At 43.7% G+C, this 22,215-nt stretch overlaps 1 protein-coding gene across 1 annotated transcript in view; it reads right to left on the reverse strand.

The window, feature by feature from the left end:
* Positions 1-21,122, reverse strand: part of stra6 (signaling receptor and transporter of retinol STRA6) — a 45,434-nt gene extending 24,312 nt beyond the window's left edge. The window contains exons 1-6 of the mRNA XM_084335357.1: positions 20,921-21,122; positions 19,062-19,128; positions 17,811-17,893; positions 17,326-17,459; positions 5,387-5,553; positions 2,564-2,686 (exon numbers count right to left, since the gene is read on the reverse strand). Coding sequence (XP_084191483.1) covers positions 2,564-2,686; positions 5,387-5,553; positions 17,326-17,459; positions 17,811-17,893; positions 19,062-19,128; positions 20,921-20,988 — 642 coding nt within the window. The 5' untranslated portion in view covers positions 20,989-21,122. The remainder of the gene's footprint in view (positions 1-2,563; positions 2,687-5,386; positions 5,554-17,325; positions 17,460-17,810; positions 17,894-19,061; positions 19,129-20,920) is intronic.
* Between the last annotated feature and the right edge of the window lie 1,093 nt (positions 21,123-22,215).

Below are 22,215 nucleotides of genomic sequence, written 5' to 3' on the forward strand. Positions count from 1 at the left end.
CCCAACTCCTCGTCCAATCGACAGTCATCTCCCGCCTCGACTACTGCAACGCACTGCTTGCTGGCCTCCCGGCCACTGCCACCAAGCCTCTTCAACTCATTCAGAACGCAGCGGCCCGCCTGATCTCAAACCTACCGAAGTCGGCCCATGTCACCTCACTTCTTAGGGACCTGCACTGGCTCCCCATTGCTGCACGAATCCGCTTCAAGGCCCTCGACCTGGCATACCGTGCGGCAAAGGGAACCGCTCCTGCTTACCTCCGGTCAATGGTCTCTAACTACACACCCTCAAGACCCCTACGCTCTGCATCTTCTGGCCGTCTCAGACCCTATATCCGAGCTCCGGGAGGGTCATCAAGGAGAAGTTGCCTTTTCTCAGTCCTTGCCCCACAATGGTGGAATGAACTACCCACCCCAGTTAGGACAGCCGAAACCCGTCCAATCTTTCGCCGTAGACTAAAGACGCACTTCTTCAACCATTATCTGAAATTAAAAAAATTAAATAAAATCTAACCCTAACTAACCTTACTGTCATGCACTTGTCCTAATAAACTAACCTACACTGTAGCACTCAACACTTGATGAACATTGTTACTCAGCTGATAGAGTTGTGCCCTTCCTGATGACTTGTTGTACAGAACTTGTAAGTTGCTTTGGATAAAAGCGTCAGCTAAATTACTAAATGTAAATGTACTAAGCTACTATTCTTATACTATCTAGCTAATATGTCTATAATACTATGCACTCAGAGTGTAACACTCAAGCTTGATATTAATTGACAAACAATGCCACTGACCCTTAGGCTGCCAGAGATATACCCGCCCCTCCTGGTGACATGTTGTTCACAATCTGTAAATCGCTTTGGCTAAAAGCATCAGCTAAATTACTAAATAGTAAGTTAAGTTAAAGCTGCTATAGCTAACATTCAGCCACCAGATGTCGCACTAGAGCACCAGCATGTAATTTATCCAATCAAGTGGATTCCACGTGGGAAAATAGGAAGTAGGAAGGGGATACATGTAAACGACAACATCCATTTTGGATGCCACAACGATTTTTTTTTAATGATAACTTCATTGATAAATATTTTTTGGGGAGTAAAAGCAATACTTTTATTCTGCACTTTAACACTTTCAGTGCCCAGCATGGGGCGCACATTTAGTGCTTGAATGCCCACCATCCACTTCAATGCATTAATATCGCCTAATCTATGTTTTAAATTATGGCTATGTGTCTAATCTGCCCGTCGCTTATCAATGACTCATTTTCCAGTCAACATTGTCGAAGCGGATTGTTTTTTTATCGGTTCATTTCCGTTTTATAGCATTTTGAAAAGCCCTTGTTTTCAAGGGGGGAAAAAAAATCCGTGATAAACGCCCTGTACTGTAATATTCTAGAACGTTGTCATTTTTCGGCCTATTTATGAATCGTTTTCAAATAAACGCTAGATTATCGATAGTATATGTGTACGTATGCACGCTGGTGCCCAGTGGTGCAATCGTAATATGGGAACTGGTAACACGCCACGCCACGTGCACGCGCGCGCGGGTACGTGCATGCGCACAGAACAGATTTTTTTATTTTTTTTTTGAAATAGAGAAGCTGAAAAAGGTAGCAGGATGTAGCCTTCAATATATAAAGAAATTATATTGTCAACAGATATGGTTGAAAAACAAACAATTTCTTTAATTGAATCAACTTAAACTAGAAAAGTAAATACAAACTAAATTAACAATGTAAGTTACATTGTTAATTTAGTTTGTATTTACTTTTAGTTTAAGTTAATTCAATTAAAGAAATTGTTTTACACACAAACACAAAAGCAAACTTAAAATAATCAGACTACTTGTGTTTACTTGAAGTTTGTGTGTGCATGACTCCTAGTGCACAGCAAGGGAGGTTTGGTGATGAACCTTGTGGTGCGCTCACACCCACTCGCGCGCGCAGTTATACACACACACACACACACACACACACGCACGCACACACACACACGCACACACACACACACACACACACACACACACAAGCGCATATACGCAAGTGCAATCTTTCTATCATACACGCTCTTCTTGCTCTCTATTTGTGTGAATGTGCGCGCGAGAGCAATTGGAAAGCTGGCGCGCAGCACGGCAGACGCTTGATTCAATCATAAGCAGGTAGACCCCCATCACGAATTCCGAGCCACATTAGTATTCACCTCCACTGCCGTCACACAGAATGAAGGGGGAGATGCATTCAGATAGCCAACACCCAGACACCTAGATTTACCAACGGTAGACTCGGTTGATGAAATATGAATTCAGATTGCTAATAAAAAAAATAAAACGAGAATTCTCGTGATGGGCATTCAGGGGGCGGGCTGATAACCTGAGATATCTCGTGATGGGCATTCAAAGTGTTAAAAGCTATGTGGATGTATTATTATTATATATTTTTTTTAATGATTACTCTATCTACAGTATAGCACCTTACATAATACAGGAAAATCAGGCAACACTGATCCCAGAATTATCAAGTACCCACAAAACCCTCTTTCCCAGACGAGCCAGAGGAAGTCGTACCTCGGTAGCATTGTGTTTCTCTCCCCTCAGGCCCTTGAACAGGAGCAGTGGATACTGGAAGCTGAGGAATGCCAAGCAAGCGATCTGGGGCAGGCTGGAGAAGAGGGAGTAATACTTGTAGATCTGAAAAAGGAAAATTACATCACCTTACAAATTGTTGAAGGCTTTTGTCTCACACTAGATTTATATCTGAAAAAAGACATTGTATGTGGGCGGACTGGTGACCGGTGTCTTTGTAGTGTGTTATGATGGGTATGGATGGGTATTTTTTGCAGTGACCTGACCTCCCACTCTGATATTACTGTAATACAGCACTTGGGCCAGAATGAATATTTTATAATATATTATTATATTGTTTGTTATTCTTTTATTTCCCTAGGCTTAAGGTAATACAATGTTGTAATCAGTGCTACATTTGCATAAAAAGCAATGGCTCAGTTAGATTCAAGATATTTCAGATTTTCAAGCTACATCACGATAGAACACACAGTAATAATTTTTTATAAATAATACAAAATTGAAAGTCAAATTAAACCATGGATTTAAAAGACAACACACACACACACACACACACATATAAAAGTGCTGACTGCGGCGGCCGAGGTGGTCAAAAGCTCAATGTAGCGGCGGAGTGGGGGTGGGGTGGGGGGAGGAATGTCTGTTGTCTAATGTCTAATGTCTTTTTTGTTTGTAGTGTTTTTGTTTTTATTTTTATTTGGTATATTTGTATTTATTAGTTAAGTTTAGATCTGTATTTCTTATTTCTTATTGTTTTGTCGTTATTATTATTATTGTTGTTACTGTTGATGTTGTGTTGTTGTTTAATGAAAATAAATGTGTGCTGGGGAATAAAGAAATTGAATGGAATACGCGGTCCTCATTTGAAATGATCAAAAAACCCTTCTTGGTGCATCTTTCAAACGGAAAGTCAAAGCACTTCTTCACAGTCCGTATCACAAAGCCACTTACATGGAGCAACCCTGAAGAACTACGCTTCATACCACTACTGTATATACTGTAGATACAATGAAAGACACCTGAAGAAGGTGTAGCGACCACTCGCTCTTACGCTTCATACTGTACCACTATATACTGTAGATACTATGAAAGACACCTGAAGAAGGTGTGACGACCACATGCTCTTACGCTTCATACTGTACCACTATATACTGTAAATACAATGAAAGACACCTGAAGAAGGTGTAGCGACCACTTGCTCTTACGCTTCATACCACTATATACTGTAGATACAATGAAAGACACCTGAAGAAGGTATGACGACCACATGCTCTTACACTTCATACCACTTTATACTGTAGATACTATGACAGACAAATGAAGAAGGTGTAGCGACCACTTGCTCTTACGCTTCATACCACTATATACTGTAGATACAATGAAAAACAAATTAAAAAGGTGTGATGACCACATGCTCTTAAGCTTCATACCACTATATACTGTAGATACTATGAAAGACAAATGAAGAAGGTATGACGATCACATGCTCTTACGCTTCATACCACTATATACTGTAGATACTATGAAAGACAAATGAAGAAGGTGTAGCGACCACTCGCTCTTACGCTTCATACCACTATATACTGTAGATACTATGAAAGACAAATGAAGAAGGTATGACGACCACATGCTCTTACGCTTCATACCACTATATACTGTAGATACTATGAAAGACACCTGAAGAAGGTGTGACGACCACACGCTCCTACGCTTCATACCACTATATACTGTACATACATTGAAAGACAAATCCATCTGAACATTCCTGGTGGGCACCGATTACTTTTGTGAAAGAAATCCCTTCATCCTGGAATTCTAAATGCATGTTGATTCATAGTATTAAACATTGTACAACACCAAAATAGTTGTTATTAAAACAAATTCCTCCTCTGTGACTATTTAGAGAACAAAGAGCTTAGGCCGGGCAGATCAGTTCCACACTCCCTGCAGGCCTCTCAGTACGAGCACCAGCACACAGGCCAGGCGGAGCAGTCAGGGCCTTGTTATAAAGACAAAGACGTTCTGAAATGTCTCTTTCCATGACTGACACTAACGTGATTAACTGTAACAAAGCCTTTAAAGATGGACAAAACCCAGAAGCAACTGTTTCAAGTCATGACCATTCACCACGCAAACCAACATCTACATAATATGGTGTCTGCATGAAGTCCAGAGGCAGATGAGACAGGAGCAGATGAAGCCTCAGGATGAAGCTGTAACCCTGAATGCAGCCTTCCATTCATCTATTCAGACCAGCTTTATTCAGACCACATCTCCAAACTCTTCTACAGACCAGCTTTGTTCTGATATCAATGGCTATGCAGACCACAGCATACCAACACTTGAGTCTTGAGAGAACGATAAATAAAACTACAGCACACGTACACTACACACTGCTGCTAACATATACCTTGTATTGTATAGTTTGTATAGATAGAATATACATTGTGGATTATGTTTAGTTTATAGTTAAGTTTATATTTATAGTTATAGTTTATAGTTATAGTTTCTATAGATAGAATATATGCTGTGTATTATGTTTACAAATCTACTACGGTTGAGGAGCTGGGAAAAACAAGCATCTCGCGTTTTTCTGAATGTATGTAGGCTACATTTAAAAAAGCTGTGACAATAAAATAATCTGAATCTGAATCTGAATCTGAATCTGAATGCAAATCCAAGAACTGTCACCAGTATATTCTTCCTGCATCCATTCATGGCGGACCATGGTACCTGAGTCATCATGTGCAACAGGTACATACAATGGAAATGTTGAAATGGTTATTCCACAGGATCTGTGCTTACCTGGGCTGTCTTGGGGCAGTCAATTTTCTGCCAGACCAGAACAACAAAGTGTGTCCATGATAACAGGCTACCAAGCACATAGCCAGCTTGGTTATGCAGGGTACCACATGCCAGGAGAGGGTAGTATAGAGCGGGGTAATAGAACAGGGCCAGAATCATCCAGTTCTCTGCAAGTACAACAGAACCAAATCATCAAAAGGGTACCATGGAGAGATCCAATATTAAAACAGTTTGGAAGACTGCTTGACTGTCCAAACAATTCCATTAGCTTGGCAACTAATTCATATTTTTCCTCACTCAAGACAATTATGGTATCTTAAAGGGGCACCAAAAACCAATGCTTATTTTGCACAAATTAATTTAGTTTGACAGCTATTGAGAGTTAAGTTTTAAGAGTTAAGAGAGAGACGTTTGAATATCTCCTCCGGTGGTGTCATCAGAGGACACTGAATCATTGTGTTGTGTTAATTACAGCTCAGTGAAATGTAGATTTAGAAAAAATAAAATATGTGGGTTTTTAATTCATGTGTAAAAAAAATAAAAATAATAATGTTTATGTGTGAGATTAGGTTTGGCTTCATATCAAGGGCTACAGCATGTCCACTAGTGAAGTGAGAAGATGTAGTACTGTATATGCAGTTTATGCACAATTATTGATAAAAACTGGTGCTGGACCATAAAAAACTCAAAGTAAACAAAGGAGATGTTTGCACACAGTGTATTGCTGTCCCATGCTTTATTACCCCCTATTCAAACAATATCAAAATATGTAAACAAAATAATCAATATATCTACAAGAAGACAATGCATATATTAAAGAAAAGTTTTACTATCAAAGTCATAATTCATGCCAAAGAGTTGTAATGTTTTAAGTTAATGAATCCAGAAGGTCTCCCTCTTAACAGGTTCAGCGCCAGAGGTTGCTATGGGCGTATGGCCGTTGTGTGCCAGCGCTTTGTTCAATGGGGATAAATGCCGGTGTTTGCAGTGCTAAAACTATATTAAATATTATAGCTATGGATATAATAACATAGTCGATTGTCAGTGAGTTTCTTCCGGTCAACATGCAAAAAACAGATACTTTTTTCATCCATACATTTCCGTTTTATACCGTGGTGAATATGAGTATAGTTTTAGAGTGATTCTGTGTAATCCCGGGAAACGACGCCAAACAGCGTTTTACTGCATTTCATTATAAATCGTGCCATTTCTCACCTGGATCAATAATCAATCTGAAATCAATGCTAGATTATCGGTATTATGTTTCATCATGCATGCAAGAAAGGGTGGGGGGGGAAGGTCGTTTTTCTATGCGTCGATTGCCACCAACGGAATACGCTACACAGTACATTACAGACACACGCTCCGATCGCGGGGAAAAAATTATCGGATCAACGCAAGATTGATAACATATAGTCCTGACCTTGTCTATGATGTACTGCAAAAAGAATAATCCAATTATCTGATCGCCATTCCAAATACTGATCGCGATCGTGTGTCCAACGTAATCCAGCATTGAACATGAACGGGGGGCGGGGACCCTCATCGATGCCATCCCTATAAGCGCGTGTCTTGCCGGAGTATTTAGACCCCGCCCGCCGCAGCTCGGCCCAGAAAACAAACCACATCGTTTCAAATGGAGTGCAATAGTGGCCGCAAGGCGTTAGGCGGCAGTATTGGCCGTTTGCGATCTCAGAGCCATTCTCAATGATAACATCAGGCTGGATGGATGAATTATGAATGGATATAGCGAATAAAAGAAATAACGATTAGAACCCGACTTTTCTCGGGTTTGGCGCTCAAGCGATGGCGAGTTAACCCGAAATATGTCGGGTCTGGCGTCCAATGTGTTAACGCAGGAGAGACTCCCAGTTTCCTCCTCCTCCTTTCATATCTCATGAATCGTTTGTCGCAGAGACTTATGGGAGGCGCCAATGAATGTACAAGTTCTAAAGGTTTATTCCATCCAAATTGTTTTTAAAAGGTTTATTCCACCCGATAGTGTAATAGTGTGTAATACTGTGGGATAATCGGTAATAATAGTGGGATAGTGTAATATGGTGTAAAGGTGTTGTTGACAGAGTCACTTATGGGGCGACAATAACTTGGTCATGACGACAAGGTCCTCTCACTTCAGCCTTTAATCGGCATGGTTTATTATCACATTGAGCATTAGTACATGAGACCTTCTCTCTGTGAGAGGTAGATGGGAAGAGACAGAGAGGGAGGGAACATTCCCTTAAATACCCTCTTACCTGGCGCCAGCGTCAATAGCTCCGCCTATAGCGCCCTCTTGTGGAAACAGTTAGACAGTTACATGCAATCGTATACATCACATAACTTTAACACTCCCACTTACGGCTGTCTTGTATACTGTACAACTTTTTCAAAAACAGAACAGAAAAGAAAAGAATACAGTTCAGAGCATCAAAAAGGATATGGCAGTCAATACTACATAACAGGCAATATTTACACACCAAACATGACCTCTGCAAATCTTCTCAATTTCAGTTTGGAAACAGGCTTCGTCATAGCGTCTGCTACCATGTCGTCTGTCGGACAATAAACAAGTGTCATCCTTTCTTCCCTGATGACAGATCTGATGAAATTATATTTTATATCCACATGTTTACACCTCTGTCGGCACACAGGGTTTCTCGCAATTGCAATGGTTCCCTGTTTGTCTTCATAAACAACAGTTTTCTTATATACATAGGTATCCATTCCTTCGAGCAGTTGTTCTAGATAAATACATTACTGTATGGTCATAGCTAGAGCCATGTATTCGGCTTCACAAATTGATAGTGCCACTGTGGGCTGCTTCTTTGTTTTCCACGAAACCAGTGAGCTGTCTGTGTTAAAACTCACACAATACCCTGTCGTACTTCTTCTGTCTGTGGTGTCTGCCGCCCAATCTGCATCACTGTAGGCTTTAAGCCCTAAGCCCTCTCTGCTCTTTCTGAAACAAAGCTGTTTATCTGCTGTACCTTTGAGATAACGAAAAACATGTTTTGCTGTAATCCAGTGCTCCTCTGTGGGATCAGCAAAATGCTGTGACAATTTACTCACTACAAAACATAGGTCAGGGCGAGTACATGTTGTCAAATAAATGAGGCTACCTACAGCTTCTCTGTACATGTTTACATCTGTCAATTTCTGAGCATCCTCTTGGTAGTCTAGTTTTTGATCACATGGTGTTTCCCTTGTTCTACATTCTTGCATGTCAAAACGTTTCAGGATCTTTTCCACATATCTCTTCTGGGATATTTTTACACAACTGGCAGACTGTTCAAAGTCCATGCCTAGAAAATGCTTTAACCTGCCTAGGTCTTTCATTTTGAATCTGGTGGAGAGCATACTTTTCACCTGCTCTAGGTTTCTAGTGTTGTCCGCTGCGATGATCAAATCATCCACCCAAATGACAATTATCCCTTTTCCTGACTCTTTTGACTCCCTTGAGTAAACACAGGGGTCTACTGGGTTCTGTAGGAAGTGATCTTCAATGAGACATGTATGAAGCATCTCGTTCCAATTTCGCCCAGACTGTTTCAGGCCGTAAATGGATTTCTCTAGCTTACACACTAGCTTCTCTCCTTTCTTCTCGTAACCTTCAGGTTGTTCCATGTATAACTCCCTATCTATGGGTGCGTGCAGGTAGGCTGTCTTCACATCCATCTGGTGTAAAATCAAAGTGTCCTCAGCTGCTTTCTGCATTTCTACCCTTACACTGGTCAGATTGGCTGTGGGGGAGAATGTTTCACCGTAGTCTATCCCCTCCCTCTGACTGTAACCTTTAGCTACAAACCTGGCTTTGTACTTGTCGTGGCCTTCAATACCCTCCTTGATTGAATACACCCATTTTCCTCCCACTGTCTGTCTGCCCTCTGGTAACTTGGTTAGAGTAAAGGTGTGGTTGTCCTCTAGGGACCTCATCTCCTCATCCATTGCTCTCTCCCATTTACTTGATTCAGGGGACACTATGGCCTCTTTAAAGGTCTGAGGTACTCCACTCACTACTCTGTAGCAGTAATCAATGCTGGTAAGTGTACTGTCATCCTCGTCACTTTCTCTCCGGGCATAGTCTTTCAGATACTTTGGGGGTTTGTGTTCCCGTGAGGGATACCTCCCACTGCATGGGGCACGTGACGTCACCCTCGGGTGCTCCTCGTCATCGTCCTCTGGGGGTCCTCTGTCTGCATGACTGTGCTAAGTACACTAGGCTGAGGTGTCTCTGTTTCTTCACACCTTTCTCTGGAGTCCAGCTCTGGCTCCTCTGTCTGTGTCTCGTTCTCACATGTTGTCTTTGTGACAAATTTGACTAGCCTGTGTTTTTGCACTTTCCCTTTACCGGGATAATAGACTAGGAAAGCGGGGCTTCCTTTGTCGTGCCCTACAAAGAGTCCTTTTTCACATCTGGACTCGAGCTTTCCTCTGTCCTGCTGGTAAGCATAACACACTGATCCAAATTTGTGCATTCTACCTAAATTACATTTCTTTCCTGTCAGTGCTGTATACGGGGTGGTGCCCGTGTGCTTATTAAAACACCTGTTTCTGGTGTAAGCGGCTTCTTGTACCGCATAATGCCATAGACTCTTAGGTAAGTTACCAGCTATTAGTTTACACCTAGCCATTTCGAAAAGAGTACGTCCTTCCCTCTCTGCCACCCCGTTCTGGTGTGGGGAGTACGGACATGACGTCTCGTGTCTTATCTTGTTCCTTCTCAACAGTGATTGGAACTCTCTATTTGTGAACTCGGTTCCGTTGTCGGACCTCAAGCATCTTATGTTGCCATAAGGGGCTACGTCTGCCAGGAATTTGTGGCCTGGAGTGTGTCACTCTTTGCTTTGAGAAAGTAAACAAACACTGCCCCTGTACACACATCTGTAAAAGACTGTACATATCTAAAGCCACCTATGGACTCGTTGCTTAACTGGACCGGCTAGATCTGTGTTAACTAGTGCAAGTGGTACCTTTACTTTTTCTGTGGGACTTCTGTTTCTCGATTGAGTGAACTTCCCCTTTATGCACACTACACATTCTTTGTCAGGGCTACGCTTTTCACCTTTAATGTGCATGCCTTCTGTCACTGCTTGCAGTTTCAGTAAATCCTCGTAATTACAATGACCCATGATCTCATGCCATGTCTGAATATTGTGACTGACAGTCACATTACACATATCATTATTATTACACTTGTCGTTGTCATTACACTATGTTTGTAGATAATACATTCTCTTGTACACCTCTATGTTAAATCGCGTACAGTCAGGCTCTACAAGAACATCTTTACCTTCATTGAACACTTTGGCACCGTTCGCAGTAGCAGATTTTACAGAGAATAGTTCTTGTGGGAACGAGGGTATGTACAGTAGAGCGTTCTTTAACGTCACTGTACACCGGCGCCCCTCACTGTCTATGAGGCATACCTGTGCGTCTCCTCTCCCTTGCGCCAACCCGTAAGTGTGCTTCCCATCTGCCAGCTCCATGCTGTGTCTCTCCGGCTCGAAGGTGTTGTCAAAGTTCTTGAATCGATTCCTGTCGTTGATGACGTGGGACGACGCACCTGTGTCCACGATCAGTCCCTTCCTTTGGGCCTGCTGCTGCTGCGTTGGCTGGGTGACGTACGCTGTCTGCACCCCGAAGATGAAGTCCTCTCGTCCCGCTACTCTCCGGACGTTGTCTCGACTCGTCTCACGTCCACCGTCGTCGCCATCTTGTCCACAGCCGCCATCTTGTCCATGCGTGTACCGTGCGCTCTGGTCGCGTTTCTTTCTGCACACTTTGTCTGTGTGCCCCGTGGATTTGCAGAAGCTACACCAAACAGTCTTTGTGCAGTTATCTTTCCGATGCCCTTTTTCTCCGCATCGCCAACACGCCAGCTCCGTCGTGGGCCTGGTCTTCTCTCTCGGTGTCGCCCGGGCCTTCAGCACCCTCTCTCCCGCTTCCGCGGCAACTGGGTGGGTGTCTTCTGAGGCCTCAAAGTTCCGCAACTTGGCCTTGAACTCTCCCAGTGACATGTCCGCTGAACCGTGTGTCATCACTTTTTGTAGTTACGTAAACTATCATTCCAGGCAAGGTGGAATACTTCGAGTTTGGTCAAACGCCATTTATGTTCAAGTTTACGACATGCCTTTTTAAAGGAGCGAGTTTCCTCCGTAAACCAGGGAGTTTGTTTTTGCGGAGCTCGTTTAATTTTAGGCTTAAGGGGAGCGACAATGTCGAGCGTGCTACGAAGGGCGGCGTTAAGTTTGTCTGTAAAGAGATCAATGGGGCCAGAGTAAGAGAGGAAGGGAGAGAGAGGGTGTCTGGTAGGCAGTTAACTAGAATTGGGACAGTTGAGGCGTTAATACAACGGCTCATGTAGGATTCTACACTGTCTGGTCGAGAAACCGTCAGATCAATTTGAAATTTGATGAGGTAGTGGTCTGAGAGAGCAGGAACATAGGGAGAAACGGTCAAATCTGACACAGTGAGACCGCGGGCTAGGACTAAGTCAAGGGTGTTCCCACCACTGTGAGTGGGTTGGTCAATGATTTGAATGAGACCAACAGAGTCAATGATGTCGGTAAAAGCCTTATTTAGGGGATCTAGAGTTTTGTTGGAGTGAATGTTAAAATCACCAACAATTAAAATGTTATCTGAGCGCGTAACAAGCTCAGAGATAAAAGTGGAAAACTCATCTAGGAAGAGGGTGTAAGGGCCTGGGGGGCGGTAAAGGACAGCCATTACAAAGGATGCAGTGGAGGTAGGAATCAGACCGCCACACTTTCTGTTGGGGGGAGAGGGACGCAACAGGAGCACCTCAAACGAGGAAAACTTACAGTTTGCGTCGGATGTAAAGTTGTGCTTAGAGTCGTAAATTAGAGCAACTCCGCCTCCTTTCTTGGAGGTGCGTGCGATATGGGAGCTACTAAAATTAGGGGGTGAAGCCTCGTTTAAGGGCAGAAAGTCATTAGGTTTAAGCCATGTCTCAGTGAGGCCCAATAAATCGAGACTATGGTCTGTTATCAGTTCATTTACCAAAAGAGCTTTGGTTGGCAGAGAGCGAATGTTGATAAGGCCAACCTTCACGCACTCTGTATATTTAACAGCGCGATTTTCAGCCATGCGGGTAGGTTTAATCGCAATTAAGTTGGCAAGGTTTATCGCACAAGGACGAGCTGGGTAAAGCGGAGCGTAATGAGATATTCTAGTTTTGATTGTATGTACCGGATAGACACTATTATTATGTGATTTACTTATAATTATTTATTATTTATTACTGTTGTATTGTTCTAAATTGTGAAACGCATGCACTGTAATCGTCAAATCACATTCCATTTGTACTGCAATATGGTGAATAAAGTAATCTAAATCTGAATCTGAATCTGATCCTGGCCCAATTGCAATACTATAGTACATGGAGGAACTATTGTGGTAGGGGCTGGGATCAGGGGGACGTCAATGGTTGAGGGACCTGTCAGCACCAGGCAGAGCATGGGCGAGTAGTGCCACAGTCTGGGTCTGCTGTGAGACATAGGTTGAGGGAGGAGAACAGTGATGGATGCTGTAGGATAGGTTGGAGGAAAGTGCTCGGACGCCTGCAAAGTTTAAATGGAGACCATCTACTGCAAAAAGATTGCTACGCTGCCAGAAGAGGTCAAAGTTGTTTATAAAGTTCACGTTGTGGGTACGACAAGCGGACTGGAGCCAGGTGTTTAGGCTTAGCAGTCTGGAGAAGCGGCCGAGGCCACGGCCAGGAGAGGGGGTGGGGCCGGAGATACTGACGCTGTAGTGAAGATGTTTCAGTACACCAAACAGCTGAATAAAATCATGCTTTAACAGCTCAGACTGCTGTTTCCTAACGTCATTTGTACCTACGTGCACTATGAGCGAATCAGCAGTGGGGAAGGATGTCATAACCTCTTGGAATGTATCCGTGATGACCGCCACTGTGGCACCTGGAAAAACCACAGTGTGTGCATTTTTTACTGAGACGTGTCTGACTATCGAGTCGCCTATTATGATTGTCACTGGTGGAGACAGGGACAGTTTTGAGGCCAGGCGAGGCCTTGGGGGACCGGATGGTCATGGCAAAACTGGCTGAGAGACCTCAGCTGACTTGGGAGAGAAAGAACGACGAGTGTTTTTTAACTGCTAATCTTAACAGATGACGTCGCTCACTACTTTTACTGGAGGACTGGGCAACGGCCGAGGTGATCGAGGGGAAGTCATCATCCAGGACAGAGAAGGGATTGGCAGTGAATACCGGAGGGGCAGACTGGTGAGCATGGGGGATACGGTTTCCCCGGGGATGGCCCCGACCAGCCAAAGACCATGGGTCCGGGGTGGAGCTTGTGGGGGGCCGCTTGGACTTAGCTCTTTCTCGGGTCCATCACTCTTCAGGCTGTGTGTACAGTACTGTCTTACCCAACTCCTCCATAACTGAGATACCAGCTACACGACCCAGAAAAACCTCTGGGTCAGATGAATCGGCACCTGCAGGGGGTGGAGCTGAGGGGGTCGGATCTGCGTCTCCTGGGGCTGGTTCCTCAGGGGCTGGTTTCTCAGGGATAATTGAGTCACTCAGGTCATGTCGAAGGACTTTTGATGCCTCAAACAAAGAGTCCAAGAGGTGCTCATCTTCCTTGATACTGTAGAGCATGGATATTCTCCCTTCCAGCATGGATACTCTCTGGGTCAGGCGGAGGCATCCATCGCATCTGGGAGGTGAGGTAGGCATAGTGCCCTACCTTGCAGTCCACAGGACCGAGGCAGTGAAGCAGTCCCAGGAAGGCTGACCCAGACTGGTAGTAAGCAGGCAGGCAGGCAGGCAGGAGACCAACAGGCCAGACACAGGTTCCTGGTAGTAAGCTGCTGCAGGGCAGGTGGGTAGCTAGCTGCTGCTGGGCTGGTGGGTAGCTGCTGGTAGCTAGCTGCTGCAGGGCTGATGGGTAGCTGCTGATAGCTAGCTGCTGCAGGGCTGGTGGGTAGCTGCTGGTAGCAGTTGAACAGGATCCAGGGTGCAGTGTAGGCCACACCAGCAGTATGGTAGTGCAGGCCTCACCAGCGTTTGAACAGACCAGTGATGGTAGGTAGCTGTTGGTAGCTAGCTGCTGCAGGGCTGGTGGGTAGCTGCTAGTAGCTAGCTGATGCAGGGCTGGTAGGTAGTTGTTGGTAGCTAGCTGCTACAGGGTTGGAGGGTAGCTGCTGGTAGCTAGCTCCTGCAGGACTGGGGCTAGCTGCTGGCAGCTAGCTGCTGCAGGGCTGGTGGGTGGCTGCTGGCAGCTAGCTGCTGCAGGGCTGGTGGGTAGCTGCTGGTAGCTAGCTGCTGCAGGGCTGGTGGGTAGCTGCTGGTAGCAGTTGAACAGGATCCAGGGTGCAGTGTAGGCCACACCAGGAGTATGGTAGTGCAGGCCTAACCAGAGTTTGGACAGGCCAGTGATGGTAGGTAGCTGTTGGTAGCTAGCTGCTGCAGGGCTGGTGAGTAGCTGCTAGTAGCTAGCTGATGCAGGGCTGGTAGGTAGTTGTTGGTAGCTAGCTGCTACAGGGTTGGAGGGTAGCTGCTAGTAGCTAGCTCCTGCAGGACTGGGGCTAGCTGCTGGCAGCTAGCTGTTGCAGGGCTGGATGGTCCACCAATCCACAATAAATAATCCTTATTCGGGGTTGAAGGAATGGCAGGGTGGAGGATAAAATACTTGTTCTTAAAAAGAGTGTAACATATCTTAAAAGTGACTAAAAACACATAAAACTGACAAAATATTAACAAACACTGAGCAGAGACAATTCCCTTGCTGCCATCTTGGAAAGGGGAGGAGTCGAGTACGTCGTGTACATCTGCAGAACGCTGCCGCAAACTCTGGGAATGAGAGGCAGCAAGGCTGGGAAGGGGGGTCGCTGGGAGCCGCGAGGGGAGGGAGGTGGAAGTCCTCGCCTGATAGGATCCATTCCCGGAGGGCTAGAATACTGGCTCTGTGATGGGGCCTGGCAAGGGAGCGGTGGGAAGGAGGGAACGAGGTCGAGTGCTGGTGGAAGAGACAGGGCGCAAGGAGAGACGTAGTGACATCATAGTGACATCAGATCTAATGACACGCGAAGTCCAGTAGCAACTCACTTTACGCAAGCTGGCCACAATGTATCCACGTTCAGATGTACTGGATGGGAGAAGGTTGAGCGATGGCACAGAGGAGACTGGGAGGAGGAGACTGGAAGTCTCTCCTGCGTTAAGAGGGAGACCTTCTGGATTTATGAACTTAAAACATTAAAACAACTATTTGGCATGAATTTGGACTTTGATATTAAACATTTTCTTTAATACATACCGGTAGATATATCAACTATTTTGTTTACATACTTTTATATTTGTATGCCATAATATTCTTGCGTGTGTCGTGCCATTTATTAAAGTAGTCCGATTGTAGCAATATTGTATATTATTCAGGACTGACTTTAAAAAGCTTTAGTCTTCTACCCTTTAGGTGAGATGGGAGCCTCACTGATGGGTCTAAATAAAAGGTTTCATAGATCATATCCTGCAACCTGCTGAAATTTGCATGTTCTTGGTATTTGATTCTAGGGACATCTATGGATCTCAGGGAATGTATTCGCAGTGTCAGAAATACTGTGTCTGTTATAGGCTTGAGTAAATTGTAATGAACCAAATGAGAATATCAATAAAAAATGTTTTTATCTTTGACTGTGAATAACACCATGCTAAAATTTACCAGACCTGAAAAATCTAAGCAAATGAATAAATGGAAGATGATTAAACAGAAGGTTTTGTAGATACAGTACTGAATTCTGCCATCCGGACACATGCAATTTGAAATATGATTATAGAATATAGAATATCAGGCCTAAAATGGTTATGCGATTAAAATGTGATTAATTAGATTAATTAATTACAAATCCTGTAATTAATTAGATTAATTTCTTTAAATGCCTGACAGCACTATATTAAGAGTGAACCTTGCAGTTTTACCATTCTGTAGACTAGCAGGGGACTGATTTCTTAAATTCTTGCGTAATTGCATTTCAGAAAAAGCTTATAAAAAAGCTTCTTGTAAAGCTTAAAATAGAAGCTCTAAGTCGAAAATAATAGAGACACAATAATATGTAATCCAATTACATAACAAATATTTGACCAATGTTGTGACTTAACGGTATAGTGGAGATCCATGGATGAGAGTTTGGAACAGCATCTAGGGTCTAGTTTCACCCTGCTTTTGGACACATGCCCACCTCTTCAAAGAGGGTCAGTGAATCATATTCATGTGATACGTCTTCAAGAGATATGACTCCAAAATGAGCTGTGCTTCCCAGACTGGGGTGGCCTTGGATACAAGGGCTTTCCAAATATAATGTCCATTATAAAAATCACAATATCAAATCAGAAACTAACCATTACTATTTAAAATAACAGCAAATGCGCTATAATGAATATAAGAAACACATTGTAGGAAAACATTGCATCTATTGCATATGATCATTTCTATATACTTATTTATACACCTGCATATAACCCATATAACTCTGTATGATAGCATGCACAATAATTCTGTATATACCGTATATATACATATATATATTTATATGTATCGTATATGTATATATTTAATTATTTATCCACATCTGTCTGTAATACTCTGTATATACCTGCACATAATAATTTGTACATACCTGTAGATACTATATAGTGTCTTTATACCTGTATCACTGTACATAATAATACTACAACTCTGTACATACATCTGATTAGCACTATCACTCAGTAGCACTCATTTATATATTTATATCCAGTATAATCATAAATTACTGTTACATTTGCACTCTGGTTGGATGCCAAACCTCTTTTCGTTGTACTATACTTGTGCTGTATAATGGCAATACAATTGAATCGAATCTAATCTATTGATGTTTTCCTATATTTAGTGTGAGATGAACAGAGAAGACCTCCTCACGTTTGTTCCCTGGATCTGTAGTGAAGGGGAGAGGGTTTGGCGATAGCACCACGCCACAAAGTTTGCAGAAGAGCACTCCAAACACAGCTACTGCCAGGCCCTTGTGTTGGGTATGATCCAGGAAGTTGACCGGACTGTGGATTCAACCAGCAGATATTTAGAGCCTTCATGTGACCAGCTGTGTCAAGATTTGATAGAAAGTGTTGCACCTAAAGGTATAAATGATCCAACTAAAAGAGGAATCAGCTGTTAAAAACACCCATTTAACCCTTTCACCACCACACTACAGAAGGTTAACCCTTTCACTACCGCACTACAGACGTGTGGTAGTGAAAGGGTTAACCATTAGTCATGTGGCAGTGAAAGGGTTAACCTTCCGTATTGTCACGGTGAAAGGGTTAACCCTTTGGTAGTGTGGTAGTGAAAGGGTTAATCACAGTGTTCATTTCTATTCAGAAAAGGTGTGACTGAAACGGGTGCCTCACCTGAGTAAACCTGGGAGTCCTTTTTGACCATCTCCCAGCTTCATGCGCCGGGCTAAGATCGCAAGGAGCAGCATGACAAGAAGCTAGAGGACAGGAGACATCTCAGTTAGCCCCCATCTGCCTGCTCTCTGTGGTCCTCCTGACCCAGAACCCTGAGCCCTGTGCAGCTGTGAGGGTTTAGCCCTCACACGGGTTCAGCCCACAGAGAGACCGTGGTACAAAGGGCCAGACCTCGGTCACTCGGAAGGGCCTCCCCATGGCTCTGATCTGAGCGAACCTCCATCAGTGAGGATCACTGACCAGCGTGACAGGGTTCAATGACCTGTCTTGACCTGTGACACGTTTAGGAAACACAAGGCTGGAGAAACGCCCGGGCTACGTCCTGGGCCGACACAGACCAATTACTAGGAATCTAAATAGACATCAAAGGTGGTGGAGAGAATGGACACAGTAAGGGGTGTGTGTGTAGCTTAGCATGGAGTGTGACAGATACAGCTACAGAAACAGCAAGTGTTAAATAGCTCTACATTCCAACAGCCATCACTGATGGGTCTCCCAGTCCCTCCGCTTTGTAGTAAACAGAAAATTCATTTTCTGGTATCCCTTCCCACTTTATCCAATCAGGAGAGATTGACTTTGACTTATTTCAAGAAATCTTTATTTTACTTGTTTCAAGCACATATTTGACGTTTTTATTTCTTATTTTTTGTCAGACCATTGTGTGATGTTCTCTCTCCTGATTGGATAAAGTGGGAAAGGGATACCAGGAAATGCCTTTTCTGTTTACTGCAGAGCGGAGGGACTGACCAAAACACTCTATATCAGTGATGGCTGTCAGAGTGTATAGCTATTATTTGAACATGTAGACAACTTATTTTAACAACAAAATACCGCTCACAGCATGTTTAATTGAGGCCTGTATAGGTTGACTCCTTCGCCTTACAATTCCTCCACAGAGGGCCATTGTGTTCAGAGTTAAATCTTGTGTGCGTACTAGTGATTACACATCTATCTCTGACGTACAATCCAGGTTACACAAGTCTTTGAACAGAATTGAGTGCTGCACAGGAAAATATTATCCATGGAAAGGACAAACTTTACATGTAATACTCAATATATCATACAATTATGTTGATCGTCTTCTGACGAGCAGCTCTGATAGACATACACCCCTCATGTATGAATGGATGAAATGAATGAATGGTCAAAATAATGTAGAGTCACATTAATCCAGTATGAGAGGGGACTCACAGATATTGCGGAGATGCATATATGGTAGAGTCTGTCATCAGCAGTGGGGTCACATGGTGGGATTACTCTAAGAGAGGGGGAGACAAAAAGAAATCCATAACAAAATAATCATAAGCTGCTAGAGTCTTGTAACCCAAGGCACGTTGAGTCACCGATCACACTCACAGCTTCTCACACGTCAGCCTCATAGGACCATTTGTGGCTGGAAACTTTGCCACTGAAATCACATACCAGAGATTTGCATTTTAAATGGGTTGGTATCAGCGTGACACAGGAAAACAACTGACAAATGCCGTGGCACATGTTCCCTTGCACTGGAATAGTAACACACGCCTGATAGTAGCTATCCACAGCTTTTAGGTAGATGTTAGGAGCAGAAGCTAGAGGATACTGAAGGTGTTCACAAACAACACCAAGGTGGCTGAGTTTTACTTTGCAGCCTAACCTTTTAAACACTGGACATGACTAACAAGGACCTAAAGTTGACAGCTCCCTAGTTGGATGTCATTACATTTTCCCATACCTGTCTCTTTCAAAACAGTTGTGCACCATTCCAACATTGGGTGCATCTGTAACTTGGCAACCAGTCTGTCACCGAACTGGACCGTTGTATGAATTCCTGTTTGTATATTCAAAGCACACTGGCTGAGCAGGAGGCGCAACACTGCATTTTAATGTTTACAATAAGACAGTTAGTATTGAGCTAAACCAGTAAAGCCAGCTGGTGACCTCGACACAGTGAAAATAATTTATCCACAGACCACAATTCACCAGTCATTTTAATTATAAATAGATAAATAGCCAAGCCAGAGGGTTCATAGTAGGGATGCACCAATACAACTTTTTCAGTCCCGATAACGATACTGATACCTGGGCTTTGGGAATCGGCCGATACTGAATACCAATCCGATCCATTACTTTTAATGAACAGTATAGACTTGGACTGTCATTTTGGGGTCATTGGACAAACATTTCTGAGAGATTTCTCCATTAGAGAGAGTTAACGTATCAAAAATGCAGCAAATCAAGTCACTTTTCTTTGATTTCTGACATGTTAGACGTGTTTCTTGGTATGGGATTTTAGTATCAGTGAAAATTCTCTGATACTGATATTCTATTTCAGCCTGGTATCGGACCGATATCCCATACCAGTATCGATATCAGGGCATCCCTAGTTCATATGCATGAAATGTGTGGCTGACAAAAGATCTGACAACTTTTTTCCATCTTTCCCTCATCCTCAAATCCCTCTGCTGTTTCTTGCCCAATATCTGTTTCTCTTTCTTTTAAAACAAGAGTACTTAATAGGATTTTACTAATGCACCCAAATGCTGCTTGGGTACCTGTTGCAATGAGAGACGGGCCAAGAGCACGGAGCGCTGTTCTCCAGGGAACTGTGATGCTTTCTCTGATTGAGCTATTCCATGGTATTCCATTGTGTTCCATTGTGTTTCACCGCGGGTCATTATTAGTAAACATTTCCTTCTTCAGAACACGTTCCATTCATAAAAAGGTTCATATGAACTAGACAACACTGTCGTATTGCCAAACTAACTGACACAGATACTTGGGACAGAACCAATAGCATGCTAAAAGAATGTACCATTGTGCCAGCTGTCACCTAACACCTCTGTGAGACTATTATCCTCCGGTATTATCCTGTTTAGACACCAACAAGCAGCGACACAGCATTTGGTAAACCATAGACTGACTCATACAAGTAGTATATTCATTCATGGAGAGGGAGGGGGGGGGGGGGGATAAGTTTAACAATAACCTAATATACTTTCAGGTTGTACTGTAGTTTCCAACTCAATGCTAATCACAACCGCAAGAGGACTGTTGTGGAGTGTACTCACTCGATGGGGATTTTGGGAGGCAAGGGATCCAGTACCGGGTACTCGTAGTCCTGAGCATCCTCCTCCATTGTGCCTGTCCCTGTTTCAAACAGATCTAATGTCCCGACGTGAAACAGCCAAGGGCACCGTTCTCCTCACGTCCCCCAAACTCTCCACCGGCGGCGCTAACCGTGATCCCCTTGAACTTCAAGGGAGGAGAAGAAAAAAAGTTTCCCCCAAAGTTGAGCTGTGCTACTGCGGCGGCGGTGGTGTCCTGGTCTCCCCCGCGTGGTCTGGGTCTCCCTCTCTCACCCTCTTCCTTCCCTGCTTGAGTCTCACATTCAGGTGCCCCGGGTCCCACTGTGGAGCTGAGAGAGATGTGACAGGTCCCTGGCTGCAGTGTGCCACCCCCACACTTCAGATGAGGATTACCACCTCACTAGGAGACTGGAGAGAGAGAGAGAGAGAGAGAGAGAGAGAGAGAGAGAGAGAGAGAGAGAGAGAGAGAGAGAGAGAGAGAGAGAGAGAGAGAGAGAGAGAGAGAGAGAGAGAGAGAGAGAGAGAGAGAGAGAGAGAAAGGAGGGAGAATTGTTAAAAAAAAAGAAATGGGCAGCCAATCTGCTTGGCCTCCCGAAGATTACTAGGATTACATCTACTTCCGGGGTTATGTTATTGGACCTGTGGCTGGTGGTGAGAGAGGGATGAGGTGTTTTATAAAGCCCTCCCTGTGTGTGTGGGCTGATGGGAGAAATGAGAGTGTTCAATCAGAGCGGTGTTCCATGGTGATAACAGGGAAATTCAAAAAGAGTTGTTCCCCTTCTGTCACAAGTGCAATTATCTCTGTAAAAGGTTCCTGCTGGAGTAAATCAAACTGGATGTGTCCAAGTATTTGGGAGAATATGTGAAGGGTTACACATGTATATGTAACACTGCACCTTCACCTTGATAAGGGTTGAGGAAGAGTTCAATCACCCCGACACTTTGTCTTCAATGGATAAGACAATTTAGATAAGATCAAGTCCATCCTGTTGGTGTCCACTGTCCTGGTCTTTTTGTGACCCACTTTGAGATGAGAGCAGATGTCAGTATGTGGTCTGTACCGTAATGTCATTACCGAACTGCTGTCTATGCAACAGTACAAAGACTATGATGTACAGTACAAGGGTAGCAACAGAAAGGACGCCCTTCAGTGAGAAACCAGAAGAAGTTCTTCAGAAAACTGTCCCCCATCAGAGGTGCATTAGTACATTTAACAATACAGTAGTTAGCTTGACAACATCAAGAAATATTGAACTTGAACAGGGCTGGGTATCGGC

This window comes from Notolepis coatsorum (genome assembly GCF_963971535.1).
Source record: "Notolepis coatsorum genome assembly, chromosome: 18".
In the NCBI taxonomy this organism is placed as follows: domain Eukaryota; kingdom Metazoa; phylum Chordata; class Actinopteri; order Aulopiformes; family Paralepididae; genus Notolepis; species Notolepis coatsorum.